The 17,426-nt window shown below is 51.0% G+C and overlaps 1 protein-coding gene and 1 pseudogene across 1 annotated transcript in view; one reads left to right on the top strand and one right to left on the bottom strand.

Annotated features, from left to right (window-relative positions):
- The window catches only part of STK10 (serine/threonine kinase 10), a 128,583-nt gene extending 113,899 nt beyond the window's left edge, over positions 1-14,684 (bottom strand). Inside the window, exon 1 of the mRNA XM_040262752.1 lies at positions 14,298-14,684. Coding sequence (XP_040118686.1) covers positions 14,298-14,453 — 156 coding nt within the window. The 5' untranslated portion in view covers positions 14,454-14,684. The remainder of the gene's footprint in view (positions 1-14,297) is intronic.
- On the top strand, positions 1,595-2,544 carry LOC120879677 (annotated as a pseudogene).
- Positions 14,685-17,426: the final 2,742 nt, after the last annotated feature.

The following is a 17,426-nucleotide window of genomic DNA, read 5'->3' as shown; positions in this document are numbered from 1 at the left end:
ATGGATAGGTGGGTGGGTGGATGGATAGGTGGGTGGGTGGATGGATAGGTGGGTGGGAGGATGGGAGATGAGCAAATGGGCTGACGGATAGATGGACAGACTGACAGATGAATGCCAGACTGAGTAAGAGGAAGAATCAGTGGACGGGAGAAGAGAAGTATGTGAGAGAGGGATAAAGGAAGGAAGGTGTGTCTAGGGAGTAAACCATCATCAAATCTTCCTCTCTTCCCCAAAGGCACCAGAGACGACCTTGTTGCTGGCTTCTATGAACACCAGCCTGTTGGGTGTTACTGCCTTCACTTGGCACTGTGTCTTTTTGGTTTTTAAAAGCCTAAAACCACATTTATCTTGTTTACCAATGTATTATTAATAATGTTAATTATTAATATTATTAACGTTACTCTATCCAGCCGATAGGTATTTTAAAATAATAGACAGATGGATGGGTAGATGAATGGATGGGTGGATGAATTGGTGTGTGTATCTCCTTGTAAACAGACAGAAGTAAGGCCCTCCACTTAAGAAAGGAAAGTGACAAGAAGCCCATTGTCTCCTTAACACACTGAGATTCCTGAATCTAATCTGTTCTCTGGTTTTGGAAGATAGGCCCTCTTTACCAAAGCCTTTGGCTGGGCCAGGACATACACAGTTAATAATGAGAGGAAACCACTTCCTGATCAATCATCGCCAGGCCAAGTTTCAGTTCAGTGAGAAATGAAACGGCTGAGTTTCAGAACAAGTGACTCTTAAGGAGGGCCAAGATCATGAAGCACAAAAGCAGAGGAGTGACATGGCTTCAAAGACAGGCATTTAATCTCTCTCTCCCTCGGGGAAGAGAACCACAGCAGGGAAATGCCGAGCCTCAGAATCCTTCTGGGCCAGCAAATAAAACAGTAAAACCCAAACAGGACTGGCCCTGAAGATATCACACCAGGCCTTAGCCAAAAACCCCGCAACCTGGCCAACTTGGCTGGGGATGTGGGAGCTTCCAGCTCTCAGATCTTCCAAAGTGCTAGGGAATCCAAGCCCGTGGACCACGGATAGAGGAGGCGGGACAGGTGACAGGTGCTCTGCCCCCTGAGACTCCTGCTCCCACCTGCTCAAGCTCCCTCTACTCAGAGGGCGGAGTGCTGAGTCACAGGCGGGGCGGGTAGCCTGGGCTCACGAGCACGGGAGAAGGAAGCACCTTTATCCAGGCCCTGATGTGAAGAGCCGACTCACTGGAAAAGACCCTCATGTTGGGAAAGGTGGGCAGGAGGAGAAGGGGATGACAGAGGATGAGAAGACTGGATGGCACCATCGACTCAATGGACATGAGTTTGAGCAAACTCTGGGAGACAGCAAAGACAGGGAAGTAGGGGGGCTGCAGTCCACGGGTCACAACTTAGCGACTGAGCAACAACATGCCCCCTGCACCAGGCCAGGCACTTTACTCAATCTTCACCACGACCTGGGGTCGTGTACTCTTACCAACCCTGTTTTCCAGTCAGTCCCAAATCTCAGAGAAGTTGAGGCTCCCCTGTGTTTTCAATCAATACTTTGTGTGCTGGGTTTTTTAATTATTATTATCCCAAAAGCATTATGTACCTTTTGGCTCTCTGAGCAGCAGCATGGCGGTCAACAAGTGCCTTATGAAAGGAGGTAAAAAGGGAGCCAAGAAGAAAGTGGTTGACCCATTTTCTAAGAAAGACTGCTATGACACGAAAGCATCAGCAATGCTGAATATAAGAAATATGGGAAAACATGAGTCACGAGAACTCAAGGAAACAAAATCGCACTGACAGCCTCAGGGGTTGTGTTTTGGGTTTTTTTTAAACATTTATTTTTATTGATTTGGCTGTGCTGGGTCTTAGTTGTAGCATGTGGGATCTAGTTCCCTGATCAGGGACTCCTGGATTGGGAGCATGGCGTCTTAGCTCCTGGACCACCAGGGAAGTTCCAAGAGTTGTGTTTTTGAAGTGAGCTTTGCTGATCTGCAGAATCATGAAGCTGCATTTAGAAAATTCAAGCTAACTACTAAGGATGTTCAGAGCAAAAAACTGCCTGACTAATAGCCACAGCATGGATCTTACCCACTACAAAACGTGTTCCATGGTCAAAACATGGTAGACATGACTGAAGTTCACACTGATGTCAAGACTACCAAGGGTTATCTGCTTCACCTATTCTGTGTGGGTTTTACTAAAAAACGCAACAATCGGATTTGGAAGATCTCCCATGCCCAGCATCAGCAGGTCCGCCAGGTCCATAAGATGATGGAAATCATGGCTCGAGAGATGCAGACAAAACTTGAAAGATGTCATCAACAGACTGATTCCAGACACGTTGGAAAAGACACAGAAAAGGCCTGTAAATCTCTTTATCCACTCCATGATGTCTTTGTTAGAAAAGTAAAAATGCTGAAGAACAGCAGTTTTGAATTGGGAACACTCATGGAGCATCCACGGTGAAGGCAAGAGTTCTGGAAAATCTCTTGGGGATGAAACAGGTGTTGAAGTTGAACAGGCTGATGGATATGACCCACCAGTCCAAGAATCTGTTTAAAAATCAGACTTTTAATGGTGACAAACCATCTTACCTGTTATTTAAAAAAAAAACAATCATGTACTCGTTAAAGAACATCTTCAAAATATAACGGTACCAAGAAGGAAATCAAACAAGGCATCGTCCTAGAGATAACCGCCTCTAGCATCTTGGAGCACCTCCTCCCAGGATTCCACAGTACGGATGTACCCAGATTTGTCTGGCAAGTCCACGCCAGCACTTCCCAGCTCTCTGGTCCCAGGGGACTTAGGTGACCACTCTGCCCCTCATTTCCTACTTGGAACAACAAAGATGTTAACAGTTCCTGCCTCACGGGCTGCTGTGAGCATTCAGTGAGTTAATACATCAAAGATGCTAGGAGCAGAACTCAGCCATAGTGAGCATTCCACAGTAATTCACTCATGCTTTTTTTTTTTTCCCTCCCCACAAATGTATTCTTGCATACTTCACAAAAATGGGATTTAACTGTATACACTGATATGTCATTCTCCTTTTTACTTAGCAATATGCCATGAACAGCTGTTCGGATCACAAAACACTCTTCCACAGCATCCTCTCCAACTACTACTGCAGACTGAACGGTGGGTCTACCGCAGATCTAGCCAATCCCCCGTCACTGGACTGTCTATCCTGGTCACATGTGCTGTGTTCGAAAGCCTGAGATGCGATCTACAGATAGCCAGACAGGTCTCCAAACAGCAGGGCCACTGCACCCCTCACAGGTCACAGAGGCAGGGACCCTGGATAGGTCTGAGATGTGAGGCCGCGCCTGGGTCAGTTCTGCTGAGCCCTGGCTGGGTGCCCTTGGGAAGCGGACTGGTAAGATCACAGGGGCAAAGACTCTTTGGTCCTGCTCGTGAGAGGGACCGTATGCTCCCCATCTTCCAGAAGGAAAAGAAGCTGAGGAGGCTCAGAGGGATAGCTTCACTAGCCCAAGTCACACAGAGAAGACAGCAGCCTTGCCGCGACTCACAGGGTGAAGAGCATCAGCAAGTCCAGAGCCTCTGAGGAAGGCTCTGGCAGGAGGCACAGGGTGGTTCTGGGGCCTTCCACAGTACACCTTGCTGGCCCCAGGAGTCGGTCCTGCATACAGACTGGAGACTCAGGACAAGTGACAGAGGCTGGCACTGGCACCTGGGGCCCAGATTCCTCATGAACAGAAGCACACCAGTCACGGCTCCTCAGCCCTAGCTGTCAACCTCAGAGTGGGGCTAGGGGTCTTAAGGGCACCCGAGGGAAAAGAAGGCTCGAGAAAGATCTAGGCCTCACCAGTCTGGCAGCAGAGCCGACCAAGAGGCAAGTCGAAGGCAGAAGGAATCTGAAAGCCGGGTAGAGAGGCATGCCAGCTCCGTCGGGGCCATTCCTCAGGGCGACAAAGCCAGCTCTGTGGGAACCTCCTCAGAGGGCCAAGAGTTGGGTCTGTGAGGCCAGACACGCCAGGCCAGCGCTTTCCAGGAAGGAGGGCGAAGGGGAGTGAGGCAGCGGCGCCGGCTGCTCCCCAGGGCGTGACTGCCGCTCTTCCAGACACCCGGGGTGGCCTTGCCTACGCTGGGCCAGCGGGCCGGGGGGCCGGGGGGCAGGCACAGAGCTCGCGGGGCAGAAACTTCCCCAAGGGGGCCAGTAAAGAGCCTCTTTACGGAATCACGTTCATCCTCACAGCCCAGCGGCAGGGCCTCCCTAGGGGCCCACTGGGAAAGAGTCCGCCTGGCAATGCAGGAGACATGGGTTCAGGCCCTGGTCTGGGAAGATCCCACATGCCACAGAGCAGCCAAGCCCACTCGCCACAGCTCCCAAGCCTGTGCTCCAGAGCCTGTGAGCTGCAACCGCTGAGCCCACACGTCACCGCTCCTGAAGCCCGCAGCCCCTAGAGCCTGGGTCCACAAGAGGAGACACCTCAGTGAGCGCCTGGAGCACCGCAGCTGAAGGGCAGCCCCCACTCTCTGCAACGAGAGGAAAGCCCACGTGGCAACAAAGACCCAGCACAGCCAACAATAACTAAATAAAATTGTTTTTAAAAAATAATAACAGCAGTAAATTTTAGGCTGATTCCCGAGACCTGAACACCAGCATCTACCCAGGAGCAGCCTCCAGCGTGACAGACAAGGGGAGCTAGACCAGGGGCCTCAAGGGACTCTGCCTTTGTTAATCCTCAGAGAGCTGGGCCAGGCAATCTGGTCAACCCGCAGAGAATCACAATGGTGACAGTCCCATCCACTTCTTCTTCCTCCACGGTGTGCGCCGTGTTAGGGCTGGCTACACATCTCCATCTCCACAGACTCTCTGAGGGAAGCATGATCCTCGTTTTACAGCTCAAGATACTGAGCTTCAAAGAGCTGAGGTGACTTTCCCAAGGTGATACAGCACCCAGCAGGGGAAGCCGGGAGAAAGCCTAGAACCAATTTCAGGGCCGGCACCCATCACACAGTGCTGGCTGGGGCGGGCAGGGAGCTAGGCCTGGCATTCACTATTCCTCACTCACTCATGCAGCAGTTATTAACTCAGTATCTACCACGTATCTATTATCCACGAAAGATGGATTGATTACTCCCTGCTCTCCAGGACTTTACATCCTCTGAAGAAAGAAAATAAATAAGGTGACAGACAAGAGAATCCCTGTTTGTGAGGGGGCTCTGAAGGAAATCAGCAGGGAGGAGGGAACAGGGGAGTGGAGACCCTCAGGATGAGGAGCCAGCTGTGCAGCCACACAAGAGTGGCTGGCAGCAGAACCAGCCAGTGCAAAGGCCCTGAGGCAGAGAGGCTGCGTTTCCTTCCGTTCCTCCGTGGCCCCCATCTTCCCTTAGACGGGGAGGTTGGCTCATGCTGAGTCTTCAGTCACTCCACGCCCTCCACCCTTAGGCCCTGGATTCTGGTTCTGGTACAGCCTGTTATTAAAGAGGAAAAAAAAAACACCTATAGAAGAAGGAAGAAAAAAAAATGGAGTAAAGGGGAAAGCAGAAAGAAAGGGGAAGAGAAAGAAGAGTGAGTGCAAGGCAGCGGGGCGGGAGGGGGCAGCCCTGTGACACGCCCCCCGCCCGCCCACGGGAGTGCTCAGCGCCTTCAGATACCGGGGCACCAGCAGCCCGCCCCCACCAGGGCCCCAGGGGCACCCAGCTTCCCCCCCAACGCCACCCCCTTCCCCTGCCACTTCCTCTGCTCGCCCTGCCCGTGACCGTCACCACTTCCTCCGCGTGAGAGGCCGCCACTGCCGTCCTGGGGCTCAGATCCAGTGGAGGCTGAGGCAGGCCGGAAGAAGGGCCCATTCCTGGGCTCCCAAATGTCAGCGCCGCCAGAAATACTACAGCGAAGGCACCCTGGACCCTCTCCTCCCGATAAGCCCCCTTATTTCCCCCTCCAAGCTGCACAGCAGAAAAGGCACAGGCTTCTGGCCAGAGATATCTGGGTTTAAGTCCCAACTCTGCCATGGAAGAGCTCTGTGATGCTGAGCAGGTCACTGGCCCTCTCTGGGCCTCTGCTCCATCAAGTGAGGATACTGACTCCTGCCTTTCACAGGTCTAGTGGACTGTGAGACTAGTCTACTCAAGTCTAGTGGAATAAACGATAGACGAGAAGGGAGGGGGACTTCCCCGGCAGTCCCTGGTTAAGATTCTGCTTCCATTACAGGGGCACGGGCTTGATCCCTGGCCAGGGAACTAGGATCCTGTAACTACACGTAGCAGGGTCAAAGAAAAAAATCAACTCCCCATTCATTTATCTTGTTTACATGCTAACAGCCAACACTCACATGGGGTTTTCCAACGTCCCAGACTAAGTGGTTTACATGGGTTATTTCAGACAAAAAGCCCTATGGTGTAGCTAACGAAACCACGGCATAGGTAAAAACTTTTCTCCAGGACCACACAACCTGCAAGGGAGAGGGCTGGGCTTCAACTCCAGGACCACACCCAAGTGCCCAGACCACCTCTGGTCCCTGGCAAGCATAAGCTGCCCTTCCCATCTCACCCTCTCTGCTCTCTCCTGACCCAGCTCTCTAGAACCCTCCATGCCCACATACATCTCCTTCTTGGGTCGGTCACCTTCCACCAGTCACTTCCCTCCCTGGGCTCTGACCTGGGCTCTAACCACTGCTCTAGCCTTCCCTCCCACACGTCCACCTACTACCCCTGGTTCCAGTCACCAGGCTGTGGCCACTCATCAATGGTCACCTTGGCCTTGGGCAGCCAGGACACCTGGATCTGGCATCCCCCAATTGTGCGGGCCAGCCACTCCCCATCCAGTAACTATCCAAAGATCACTCTCCTCTAACACTACACGAGGCTGATCTCAGGACCAGGTCAGACCCTGGCAAGGTAGGGCACGCAGGACAGTAACCATGACGTCCACATTCCTCAGCATGCCATTCAAGGCACTCTCACTTGGCCCCCACACACTATTCTAGACCTGGCCCGCACTGGCCAGCTCCCCACAGCCAAGCCCAGCTCCCAAATAATACATTGACCACTGGACTTAAGGAGGCAAATGAAATATGTACAGTGGGTCAGGGGGAGGGCACACAGTGGTGGAAGACAGTAGAAGGCAGACATACGCTGGCCGGTACCGAGCCAAGGCCACTACTGAGCGTCTGAACCATGGCTGGACCACAGCAAGACGCCCTATAAATGCCAAGCGCACAGCTTTTAAAGGCTTTGCATGCAATGAGAACTTTAAATATCTCTTTCTCTGTTGAGTACATGCTGAAATGATTGATAGTACTTTGGATATATATACTGGGGTAACCAAAATATACTATTAAAATTCACTTCTGGTGTTTTTCCTTGTTTGAGCGTGTCTACTAGGACACTTTAAGTTGTGTACGCAGGTCCTGTTACATTCCCCTCGGACATTCTCCTCACTTCCAGCAGACATGACCCTGCACGAGTGCATGCCGGGCCTATCAGCATACCTGATCAGGGCTTTTATGTGAACGCTCATGATTTCAAAATGCTGGCAATCACTTCAAATTTGATTCAGCCACCATGCGAGTCACACAAACCAGTCCACAAGCCCTATCACGCTCAAGGGCCACCCAGGGACAGCCTGAGGCCTCACTGCCTGGCTATCTCCTGGCCTGGGCTTCCTTCCCTCTGTCTGTCTGTCCTGTCCCACCTCACCTGCCCTGCCCGGGGGAAGCTGTCCCCTCTCACCGCCAGTCCCATCGTGGTCCTGATACAACTCTCTTGCCCGTGTGGCCTTGAAAGCATCAGGTTAGGTGGGTAGCTGGCTCATCCTGTGTGCCTACGAGCTACTGATCTGATTCTCCCAGCTGCTCAGTGGGGTGAGCACTGGTCTCAGCCCCACCAAACACATGGGGAAACTGAGGCGAGCCACTCACCTGACTCCATACAGCAGCTAAGTAGGGCAGCCAGGATTCAAAGTCAGGTCTGCCTGGCTGCAAAGCCCAAGTCTTGTATCACACACCTGTGACAAACACAGGTGAGCATGGCTGTTTGCAGAACTGAATCGAGGCACATTTGTTTGTAGGAGGCAGCAGTGCTCCACAGGAGCGATCTTGCCCCCCAGGGACATGTGGCCTTGTTCAGAGACGTTTTTGGCTGTCTCAACTAGGGGGAGGAGAGGGAGGTGCTGGCAGCGGTGTCATTTTTGTAGGTAGAAACCAGAGATACTGCTAACATCCTATAACACACAGGCAGCCCCATAACAAAGAAGGAGCCGCCCCAAATGTCAACAGTGCCAAGGTGGGAAGCCTGGCATCACGAACAAGCTCTTAACACTGGAGTCCTCCTGTTTGCCCCAGCTGGGCTGAAGTAACTGGCCGAGACCTTGTTTCATAGCAAGAGCATCAGCAATAATGAACCATCTTCCTTTCCTGCCCACTTCCTGGGTGGGGATCAGGTGCTGAATGTATTACACCTTTCTAAGTATCTTATCCTTCAAATCATCGCCTCTGTTTTATAGATAAGAGTCTGGAGGCTCAGAAGCGGGAGTCACTTGTTTGGAGGTGCAACCCAGATTGTCCTGAGCCCCAAATGCGTCCTTTAACCTTCCTGCTCCATGCCCTTGGCAGCAGCTGGGCCTGGGAGTGACCCATCCGTGGCTCTTTTCTGGTGGCAGCCCCTGCAGGGAGCATAGATTCGATCCCTGGTCAGGGAACTAGAATCCCTCATGCCATGCACCAGGGTCAAAAAAAAATGGGGCGGGGTTGGGGGGAGTTAACTCTCCACTCATTCATCTTATTTACATGCTAATGGATAACACCCATGCAAGCTTTTCCAGCATCCTGGACTAAGTGGTTTGCACGAATTACTTCAGACCCAACAACAGAGATATTCCCCTAGTCCGAGTAACCAGGAAGCCAGGGGACACTGGGCGGAGGTGAAGGCTGGCTGTGCAATTGCTTAGCTGCTCTAGACCCAGACGGTGCGGGGCCAATGCAAAATCTGCCACTTTAGACCCCGTGGGCAGGCGACATCCCCAGGAAGCTCGGGTAGCCTTGGTTTTTGGACCCAGCCAGGAACCCACTCACAATAGCAAGGACTTGTGTTTAAAAACACTAGGCTGAGCGGAAACAAGGTTACAGCCTGGGGGCAGAGCTCTTTCCGGAGGCAAAGGGGAGGTGCACCGGGATGAGGGAGACCTGGGCAGCCCCCTGAGGAAGCGGAAACCCAGGCTTTAAATTCAGGCAGAGTCGAGGTGAAAGGAGTTGCCAGGCTGGGGAGGGCGGGAACCTCAGCTTTGTCTGAACCGGGCAGCGGGGCAGGATATGGCCCCAGGGTTAACAATGGCTCTCTGAGCGGAGGGCACCTGAGGTCCCCACCCGGAGGGCAGCCGCTGCCAAGGCCCCAGATTCCCAAAGGACTCAGGGAATGGCCCTTAGTGAGAGCGAGGGGGGCAAAGGGGCCGCTAGGAACTTAATCTCATTTTCTTTTAAAAATCACGCTCAAAGAAGCATCACCCCTTCCACGGAATAATTCCCTTCCAAGAGTTAAGCCTAAAGGATGATTTAAAATATACAGTCAGTTTTGCTATAATGCTTACTTTTTAAAAATGTCACTTTTGTTCTAATACCACTGATGTATCAGGGAACAATTTTATCAAAATGCTAAATTCACATCCGCTTATGTGTTGTCTGCCAGAAACACTAGGTAAACACAGAAAACTTCACCCAAGTGACCCAACGCAAATGAATATACACAGGGTACAGGCCCCTCAGACGCCTGTCAGCAACCTTTGAGACACACCCATCCCATACGGGAGCCCAATTTACCACCTAATTTCAGAGCGAAGAGTCTTGGCCGCTGAACCACCATGAAGTCCCCATAATTCTATATTTCTTATCCACAAAACTTGTATAAAACTCGGCTACTTGTTTTTTTAGGCAATCTTTATTTCTTCCAATTTGTTGATGAAGTTTTTGAGTGTTGTACCCTTATCCCCGTTTGCTCACAAGGCCTCTGATTTTTACTGCATGATTCTGCACAGTTTAGGGATATTTAGGAAGGCATATTTACATTACAGCAGAACTGACCATATCATGTAAAGGGTTTAGCACAGCGCCTGGCACATGATAAGCACTTAAATAAATTTAACTTGTTAACAGTAAAAAAAAAAAAATTACGAGGGGATTACTTAAATATCCAAAAAGATTAAGATCGTGGGGGCACTGACCCATCCCAGAAAGTATGTATGAAGCATCTAGAATAAAGCATGAAGAGGTTTTAGGAATGAAAGATGGCATAAAACACTGTAGCTTTGTAAATTACAACATTGCATTTTAACCAAAATTTTTTTTCTCCATAAAAATCAATTATGGGCTTTCCTGGTAGCTCAGCTGATAAAGGAGACCCCAGTTCTAATCCTGGGTCGGGAAGATCCGCTGGAAAAGGGATAGGCTACTCACTCCAGTATGCCTAGGCTTTCCTGGTGGCTCAGCTGGTAAAGAATCTGCCTGCAATGTGGGAGACCTGGGTTTAATCCCTGTGCTGGGAAGATTCCCTGGAGAAAGGAACAGCTACCCACATCAGTATTCTGGCCTAGAGAATTCCATGGACTGTAATAGTATGTCCATATTTAAACAAATATTTTTTTTCCTCCATAAAAATCAATTAAGTATGGAAGGAAATATATCAAAATGTTAACAGCAATTGATGGGACTTAGGGTAATGTTTTTCTTTTTAACTAAAAAAATTTTGTACTATACTCCTAAGTTTACAAAATCATAAAACTTTTGAAAGCTTAAAAACAACATAAGATGACAACTAAAGCAATCTTCAGGAAGCAGAAAAAAAACCTCAGCCGGTTAACCCAGCTCTTCAGGTCCACAGGCTCCCTGCCTCTGTTCAGCATTTAAGGGCCTGCTTCACCCGCAGCTGTGAGAGTGGGCACACCTGCTAAAGGCAGATGTTTCCATCCAGCACCACACCAAACACTTCCCTTTCCATCCTGTCTTCAGAATAAAGATTATTTCCAAGGGCAAGAATTTTTAAACTATATAGCCTATGACTTTTACTTTGTATCTAGTAATAAACTAGAAACTATTTCCCTCTGAAATCCATCTGAAATCGCTTAAGGAGTAGGTGAGAGTGAACTTGACTTTGCACAAAATCAATCTTACCTACCTCTTTTTCACAGAGACAAACTGGTGGCTTACCAGGGAGAAAAGAGGAAAAGAGGCTCCATCGTAGCACTGGTGGTAAAGAACCCATCTGCTTATGCAGGAGAAATAAGAGCTGTGGGTTCAGTCCCTGGGTTGGCAAGATCCCCTGGAGGAGGGCATCGGCAACCCACTCCAGCTTTCTTGCCTGGAGAATCCCATGGACAGAGGCGCCTAGAGGGCTACCGTCTATGAGATCACAAAGAGTCGGACACAACTGAACAACCTAGCGCGCTTGCACGCGCACATCTTGACTGCTAATGCTTAGGCTTTGAGCCTGAACAAGACACTCAACAGGAAATCTATAATTTGCATCCTCTTCTGACAAGTCTTTGGCAAATTGGGATTCTTGTGACTTCTTTTTTTTCAATATTTGCTTTATTTATTTGACTGTATCCGGTCTTTGTTGAAGCACACAGGACCTTAGATCTTAGCTGTGGCATGTGGAATCTAGTTCCCTGACCAGGGAATGAACCTGGACCCCCTGCACTGGAAGCGTGGAGTCCTAGCCGTTGGATTACCAGGGAAGTCCCTCTCGTGACTTCTTACACCAGGGAAATCCTCAGGAAGGCCATCATCACCTAGGCTGCCAGAAGAAAAATCTGCTAGTTCTAGGACAGGAAGAGGAGATGCTGCTAGCTGTCACTTGCCCAGCTCACAGCCAACTGGTTACCAAGGCACCGTGTCAAACCAGAAGTTCTGCTCCGAGATAAAAAACCTAGATGGAACCTCTGTCCTGTGCTGCCGAGATGGCCATGCCAGGGGACAATGAAGTAGGGAGGAGTTACGGTCTCTGAATAGAATCTTTATTGAAGCAATAACTGCTTCAACTTCATCTCTAAGGGGCTGAGTAAACAGCACTTCTCCAGGGCAGGAGATAGGGGTCACAGAGATCTCTGATCTAAGATGGATCTTCCGAAGCTATAACTAAGCCCAGAGCCTTGGTTCTAGTCCATTCCTTTCCCTGGGACCCAGGGTTCCTGCACATAACATGGAGATGGGCTGGATTGAACAGTCACACATGAAGGCCAGGCGCACAATCTAATAAATTGTCCAGGTGTATCAGCCATCACACAGCTCTCCTGGTCTAGCTTTGCCTTCTCTTAATTAGGAGAAAACCAAGGATTCAGAGGTGGGAGGGAGGGAGCTGGGGTGCAGCCGGCTCACAGCTTTGAGCACTTCCACGTTTTCTGGAGAACCAGCAGACAAAATAACTTGTGAATCAGATGGGCTCCTCTGTTTGGAACTTTCAGAGCAGTAGGGGAGTTTTACCCAGCTAAGGCAGGCGGAAATGACAATCGAAACTGACAAGGGGAAATCTTACCAGCCTAAAAGCAAAGTTCTGCATTTAGATTTGAAAGAAAATGAACCATATGAAGCCAGGATCCATTAGGGGACAGGGACAAGACTAATGGAAAGCCAACCCCGAATAAAACAAACATTTGCAAGAGCCAACAGCAAGAGCTGGAAACACCAGCTGAACCTTTTGGAGAAAGTGAGGGACATGGTGAGCTGAGCAAGGGTGCAGCTGCCCTCACAGGGGTCAGAGCACACCTGGAGAGCAAGCTGTGTCTGGGGGAGGCCAGGACTTTGGTGGGGTGTCCGGGGGGGTGTCTGGGGGGGGATTGTCCGGGGTGGGCGGTTGCCGCCCAAGACTGAGGACAGTTTCCTGGTGCCCTAGAGAGGATAGGGAGCTTTGAGAAGGGTAAAGAAAAGACGTGCAAGTGTAGAATGTGCTGGCTGCCCTCGCCTACACGCAGAGCCCTCAGGCAGAGAAGCGCAGCAAGTCAAACAGCTGAGAGCCACCGGTGTGTCACAGCCTCTCCAACCACAGAACCTTTGCTCCGGTGGGGGGTCCACCCTGTAACAGGAAGTGCCTGCTTAGAGGGGAGGTGGTTGCAAAATAGACACCGGGATGGGCCTGGGTGGCCTCAAAATTGCCTCCAGCCATGTTTCTCAAAACTTAAAGTGCTTAGCGATCACCTGGGGATCTGTCACAACGCAGACCCTACTTGATCACGTCTAGAGTAGGGCCTCAGATCCTGCATTTCTAATAAGCTCCCAGGTGGTACTAATGCCACTCCTTCAGGGACTACAATTTGGTAACTCAGCTCACCACCACTTTCAGGTGAAAAAGAGCAAGTTTTGACCAGGAGGACCGAGAGAAGCCCTATCTGGGGTCCGAGCTCCTAAAAGGCAAGACCTGGGGTCAGAGTGGTCCACAAGCTCAAAAAATCCCATGGAAGGTGACGGTGGCTCAGGAAGAGGGTGTCCTCCTGGAGAACATGTGGGTTTCTCTGAGTAAAGGGTTTCCTAGGAGGAAGGAGATAGGGGAAGGGTGGCGTCAAGCCCTAAGTGTTTTTTGGGGTGCCCAGTACGACTCAGAAACACAGAATTTCTTCTCAGGACTATGAACCAGACAATGCCTACAGCAAACGTGTCTAGAATTAATCAGCTCTGCCCCACCCACCCCTCCACAAAAGCTCTCCGGCCTCCTATTCCTCTAGGGGAAAGGTGACTACCGACTGGGAGACTCCCCAGCAGTGACTCATCCACATACTCAAATCTGACCCCCGAAGCGCAGGATTCCAGAGGCCCTAACCTCCCGCTCCGCCGGCCCCAGCCTCCATTTCCAAGCCTAACCTCTCGCTCCGAAACCCCCTACCCTCACCCCCGGTCTCCCCGTCTCTGGCTCATCTTCAGGTGTGTCCCTAATTTCATCGGACCCAACCCTTCCAGACGCAGCCCAGTTGTTCTGTGCCCATCGCCTCGGCACCCTCACAGCATCTGGGTGGACTTCGCTAAAAAGTATGCCTAGTCTCGGACGCTAAAGTTCTATAAGCGCCCCTTTGTCTCCCCCTGCGGCGCCGAGAGCCGTGCGGGGCGCACAGGAAGTGCTCGGGAAAAGCTTGGGGGCAGCCGCCGCGCCGTCAGGGGCGCAGGGGCTGAGCCGGGCTGAGTGAGGGGACCTCCCGCCCCAGGCAAAGAAGAAGGGTCACCGGGACCGGAGCCCGGGACTCCGAGTTCAGGACCGGGCAGCCCCTCCGCGCTCTCCCAAGCCGCGGCCGAGACTGACCAAGGCCAGTGCCCCTCCCTTCCGGAGCGGCTCCCCGCGCCCCGAGTCTCCCACTCCCAGCGCCCTCACCTTGTAAACCTTGCCGAAGGCACCGTCGCCCAGCTCGCCCACGATCTCCCACACCTCGTTGGGATCCAGGTCCCGGCGGACATGCTCATATTCGCGGGACTTTCTCTTCTCGAAGGTAGACAGGCGCAGGATGCGGCGGAAATTGGCGAAAGCCATGGCTGGGGCACGCGAGCCGAGGGGCGAGGTGGCGCCGCTCCCGCGGCCGCGAGGCGGAGGGGCTGGAGGGCGCCGCGGCGCTCGGGGGCTCTCCGCAGCCCGGCCCTTCCCCGCAGCCCGACCCGGGTCAAGGGCGCCCGGGGCAGCTCGCGGCTGGAGCACCCGGAACCGCGCAGGCAACCGCGGTCCCCGCCCCCGCTCGGTCCCGTCCCGGGGCCGCCTCCCGGTGCCGGCCCCGCTCGCGCCGCGCCCCTCGCCCAGCCTCGGGAGGCGTTCCGGGGACCCGGCTCCACCTGCCGCTCCCCGGCAACACCCGGAGACCCCCTAATTGGCTACGGGCGCTCCCCGGCTCCGCCCGTCGCCGCAGGGCACTCTGGAAACTGTAGTCCCCCGCGCGCCGAACGCCCGCAAGCAACCGACTAGGCTTTGGATAGTTTAGGGGACCTTTCGGCGAGAGCGTCCCGGGGCTGGGAGGCCCCCAGAGTCACGTGGCTCCCAAAATTTCTGCCGGAGCGAAAGGGGAACCAAAACTGGCTATTCGCGAGCGCCCACTGATTGTTGTCCAAAGACCAAGAGGGCGAACCGACATTAATCACTGAATCCGCCCTGTAACTTCCCGGCAAAGCTGCTCTGCCCCCGCCCACTTTTCAGGTGGGGGCGCCGGGAGGGCTAGGCACCAGCCCCCCGCTACACATCCTGTTGGCTGAGCCGGTGCGGTTTCCTCGGCGCGGTGCTGCCTCCTAGCGCGGGAGATGCCGGGTTCTTGCGGCAGTGGGTCAGTCCTGGAGACCCAGGCTCCCCGGGCTCGCTTCCCGCCTCCCAGGGGCTCTGCCCACCGAGATCCACCAACCGGCCAGGATTACAGGGCTAGGAGAAAGAGCTCCTTGCCGACCTACGCATCACATGCATCAGGATGGGTCTTCAGGTATATTTGAATATTAAGTAAAAACTTTCTTATTCTTAATTTCCCAATTAAAAAAAATAAGATCCTTACACAGGGAGGCCTGGTGTGCTGCTGTCCTTGGGGTTGCAAAGAGTTGGACACGACCGGGAAACTAAACAACAACATACATAGAATTAAGTCTTCTTTGACTTAAGACCATCATTCTCGATCCTGGCCATTTTTTACTTGCCGCTGTTAACTGTCTCTAGGGCAGTTACACTTACATATAAATCTAAGTGGATTCCAAACGGTGGGCAGCGTGTAAAGCTTATTACGGTAACTCTCCCTCGTAAATAGAGCCTCAGCGAAGGTCACATCCAATAGTTCCGGTCCCTATGGAGAAAATTCATGTTGAGGTGTTTTTACCACTCTGGAACAGCAGGCAAACACCAATTTGGAAAGACAGCTGCAGAAGCCTGGGGTTGCTGGTAGTGGTCTGCATAAACCGTGCCCTGAGTAAAGATTGAAATGTCTCCACTACTTTGAAATGTCTCCACCACTTAGTGAGTGGTTGCAACTGTAGAAAGTCTTAATCACCAGAAGAAGCGAACACAGCACAAGACTGGGCTCTCACCCACAAATAAACCTCCCAGAGCAAGCTGGAAGGCGGGTCTTTCCCTGTTCCAGTCCACCTGACCAACTCTGTGAAGCAGCTGAGAGGACAGTGGGGAGGCTCTCCCATTGGGAGGAAGGGGCTCTGACTTGGGTCAGCCTAGGGGACTGTGAAGAAGGCTGAGCACCGAAGGAGAATTGATGCTTTTGAACTGTGGTGTTGGAGAAGACTCTTGAGAGTCCCTTGGACTGCAAGGAGATCCAACCAGTCCATTCTGAAGATCAGCCCTGGGATTTCTTTGGAAGGAATGATGCTAAAGCTGAAACTCCAGTACTTTGGCCACCTCATGCAAAGAGTTGACTCATTGGAAAAGACTCTGATGCTGGGAGGGATTGGGGGCAGGAGGAGAAGGGGACGACAGAGGATGAGATGGCTGGATGGCATCACTGACTCAATGGAAGTGAGTCTGAGTGAACTCTGGGAGTTGGTGATGGACAGGGAGGCCTGGCGTGCTGCGATTCATGGGGTCGCAAAGAGTCGGACACAACTGAGCGACTGAACTGAACTGAACTGAGGGGTCTGTGAGTTGGAGGCCCAGGTTATCCCCAGGTCCAGTTATCCACAGGACTCTGTGAAAGCTCCAGAAAAAAATGAAGAAAGAAACAAAAATGGAGAGCTTCACTCAAAAATGTTATAAGTGAAAGAAACCAGCCACAAAAGACCACAGGTTACATGATTCCATTTATAAGAAATGTCTAGAAAAGGCAAATCCATGGGGACAGAAAGCAGATTAATGGACTAAACTGAAATGGGCATGAGGGGTCTTTTTGGAGTGATGAAAATATTCCAAAACTGGATTATGGTGATGATGTAATAATTTGGCAGATTTAGTAAAAATCGCTGAATTGTATACTTGAAATGGGTATACTTTATGATATGTAAATTATATTTAAGTGAAGTTGTAAGAAATCAAACAAAGAGGTTTAACAAAACCAAGCTATATCTCTGAAATAATGAATAGACAAGACTGGTCAGAGACCAAAAAAGGAGTTACAGAAAGGAAAATAGTCCCCAAGACAATGAAAATGAAGAGGAACATAGTATTAGTACCATAGAGATTTGAAATCACAAAATGACATTTTAAATAATTTTATGTGAATATAATTTATGTGAAATGAATAATATGAAATAGGTAATCATGTAGAAGAAAATATAAATGACATAAACAAATGATACACAAAATTATAAGTGATATATAAAAGATACATAATTTCAATAAGAAAAGCCTAAATAAGCTAATAATGAATAAAGAAAGGAATAAAAAATCTAAACTCTGCCCCCACTGAAGGACATCATGTTATGTGGTTTTACAAATAATTTCTCCCTTTATATAAGTACTTTAGGACCATAAAGGAAATATTTCATTTTTCTAAGATGAGTTTTACTACAACTAAGTAAAGATAGTAAAAGAAAATTG

This window comes from Oryx dammah, unplaced genomic scaffold (genome assembly GCF_014754425.2).
Source record: "Oryx dammah isolate SB20612 unplaced genomic scaffold, SCBI_Odam_1.1 HiC_scaffold_20, whole genome shotgun sequence".
Taxonomy (NCBI): domain Eukaryota; kingdom Metazoa; phylum Chordata; class Mammalia; order Artiodactyla; family Bovidae; genus Oryx; species Oryx dammah.
The sequence above is the reverse complement of the archived record's forward strand: the minus strand, read 5'-3'. Positions and strand labels throughout refer to the sequence as shown.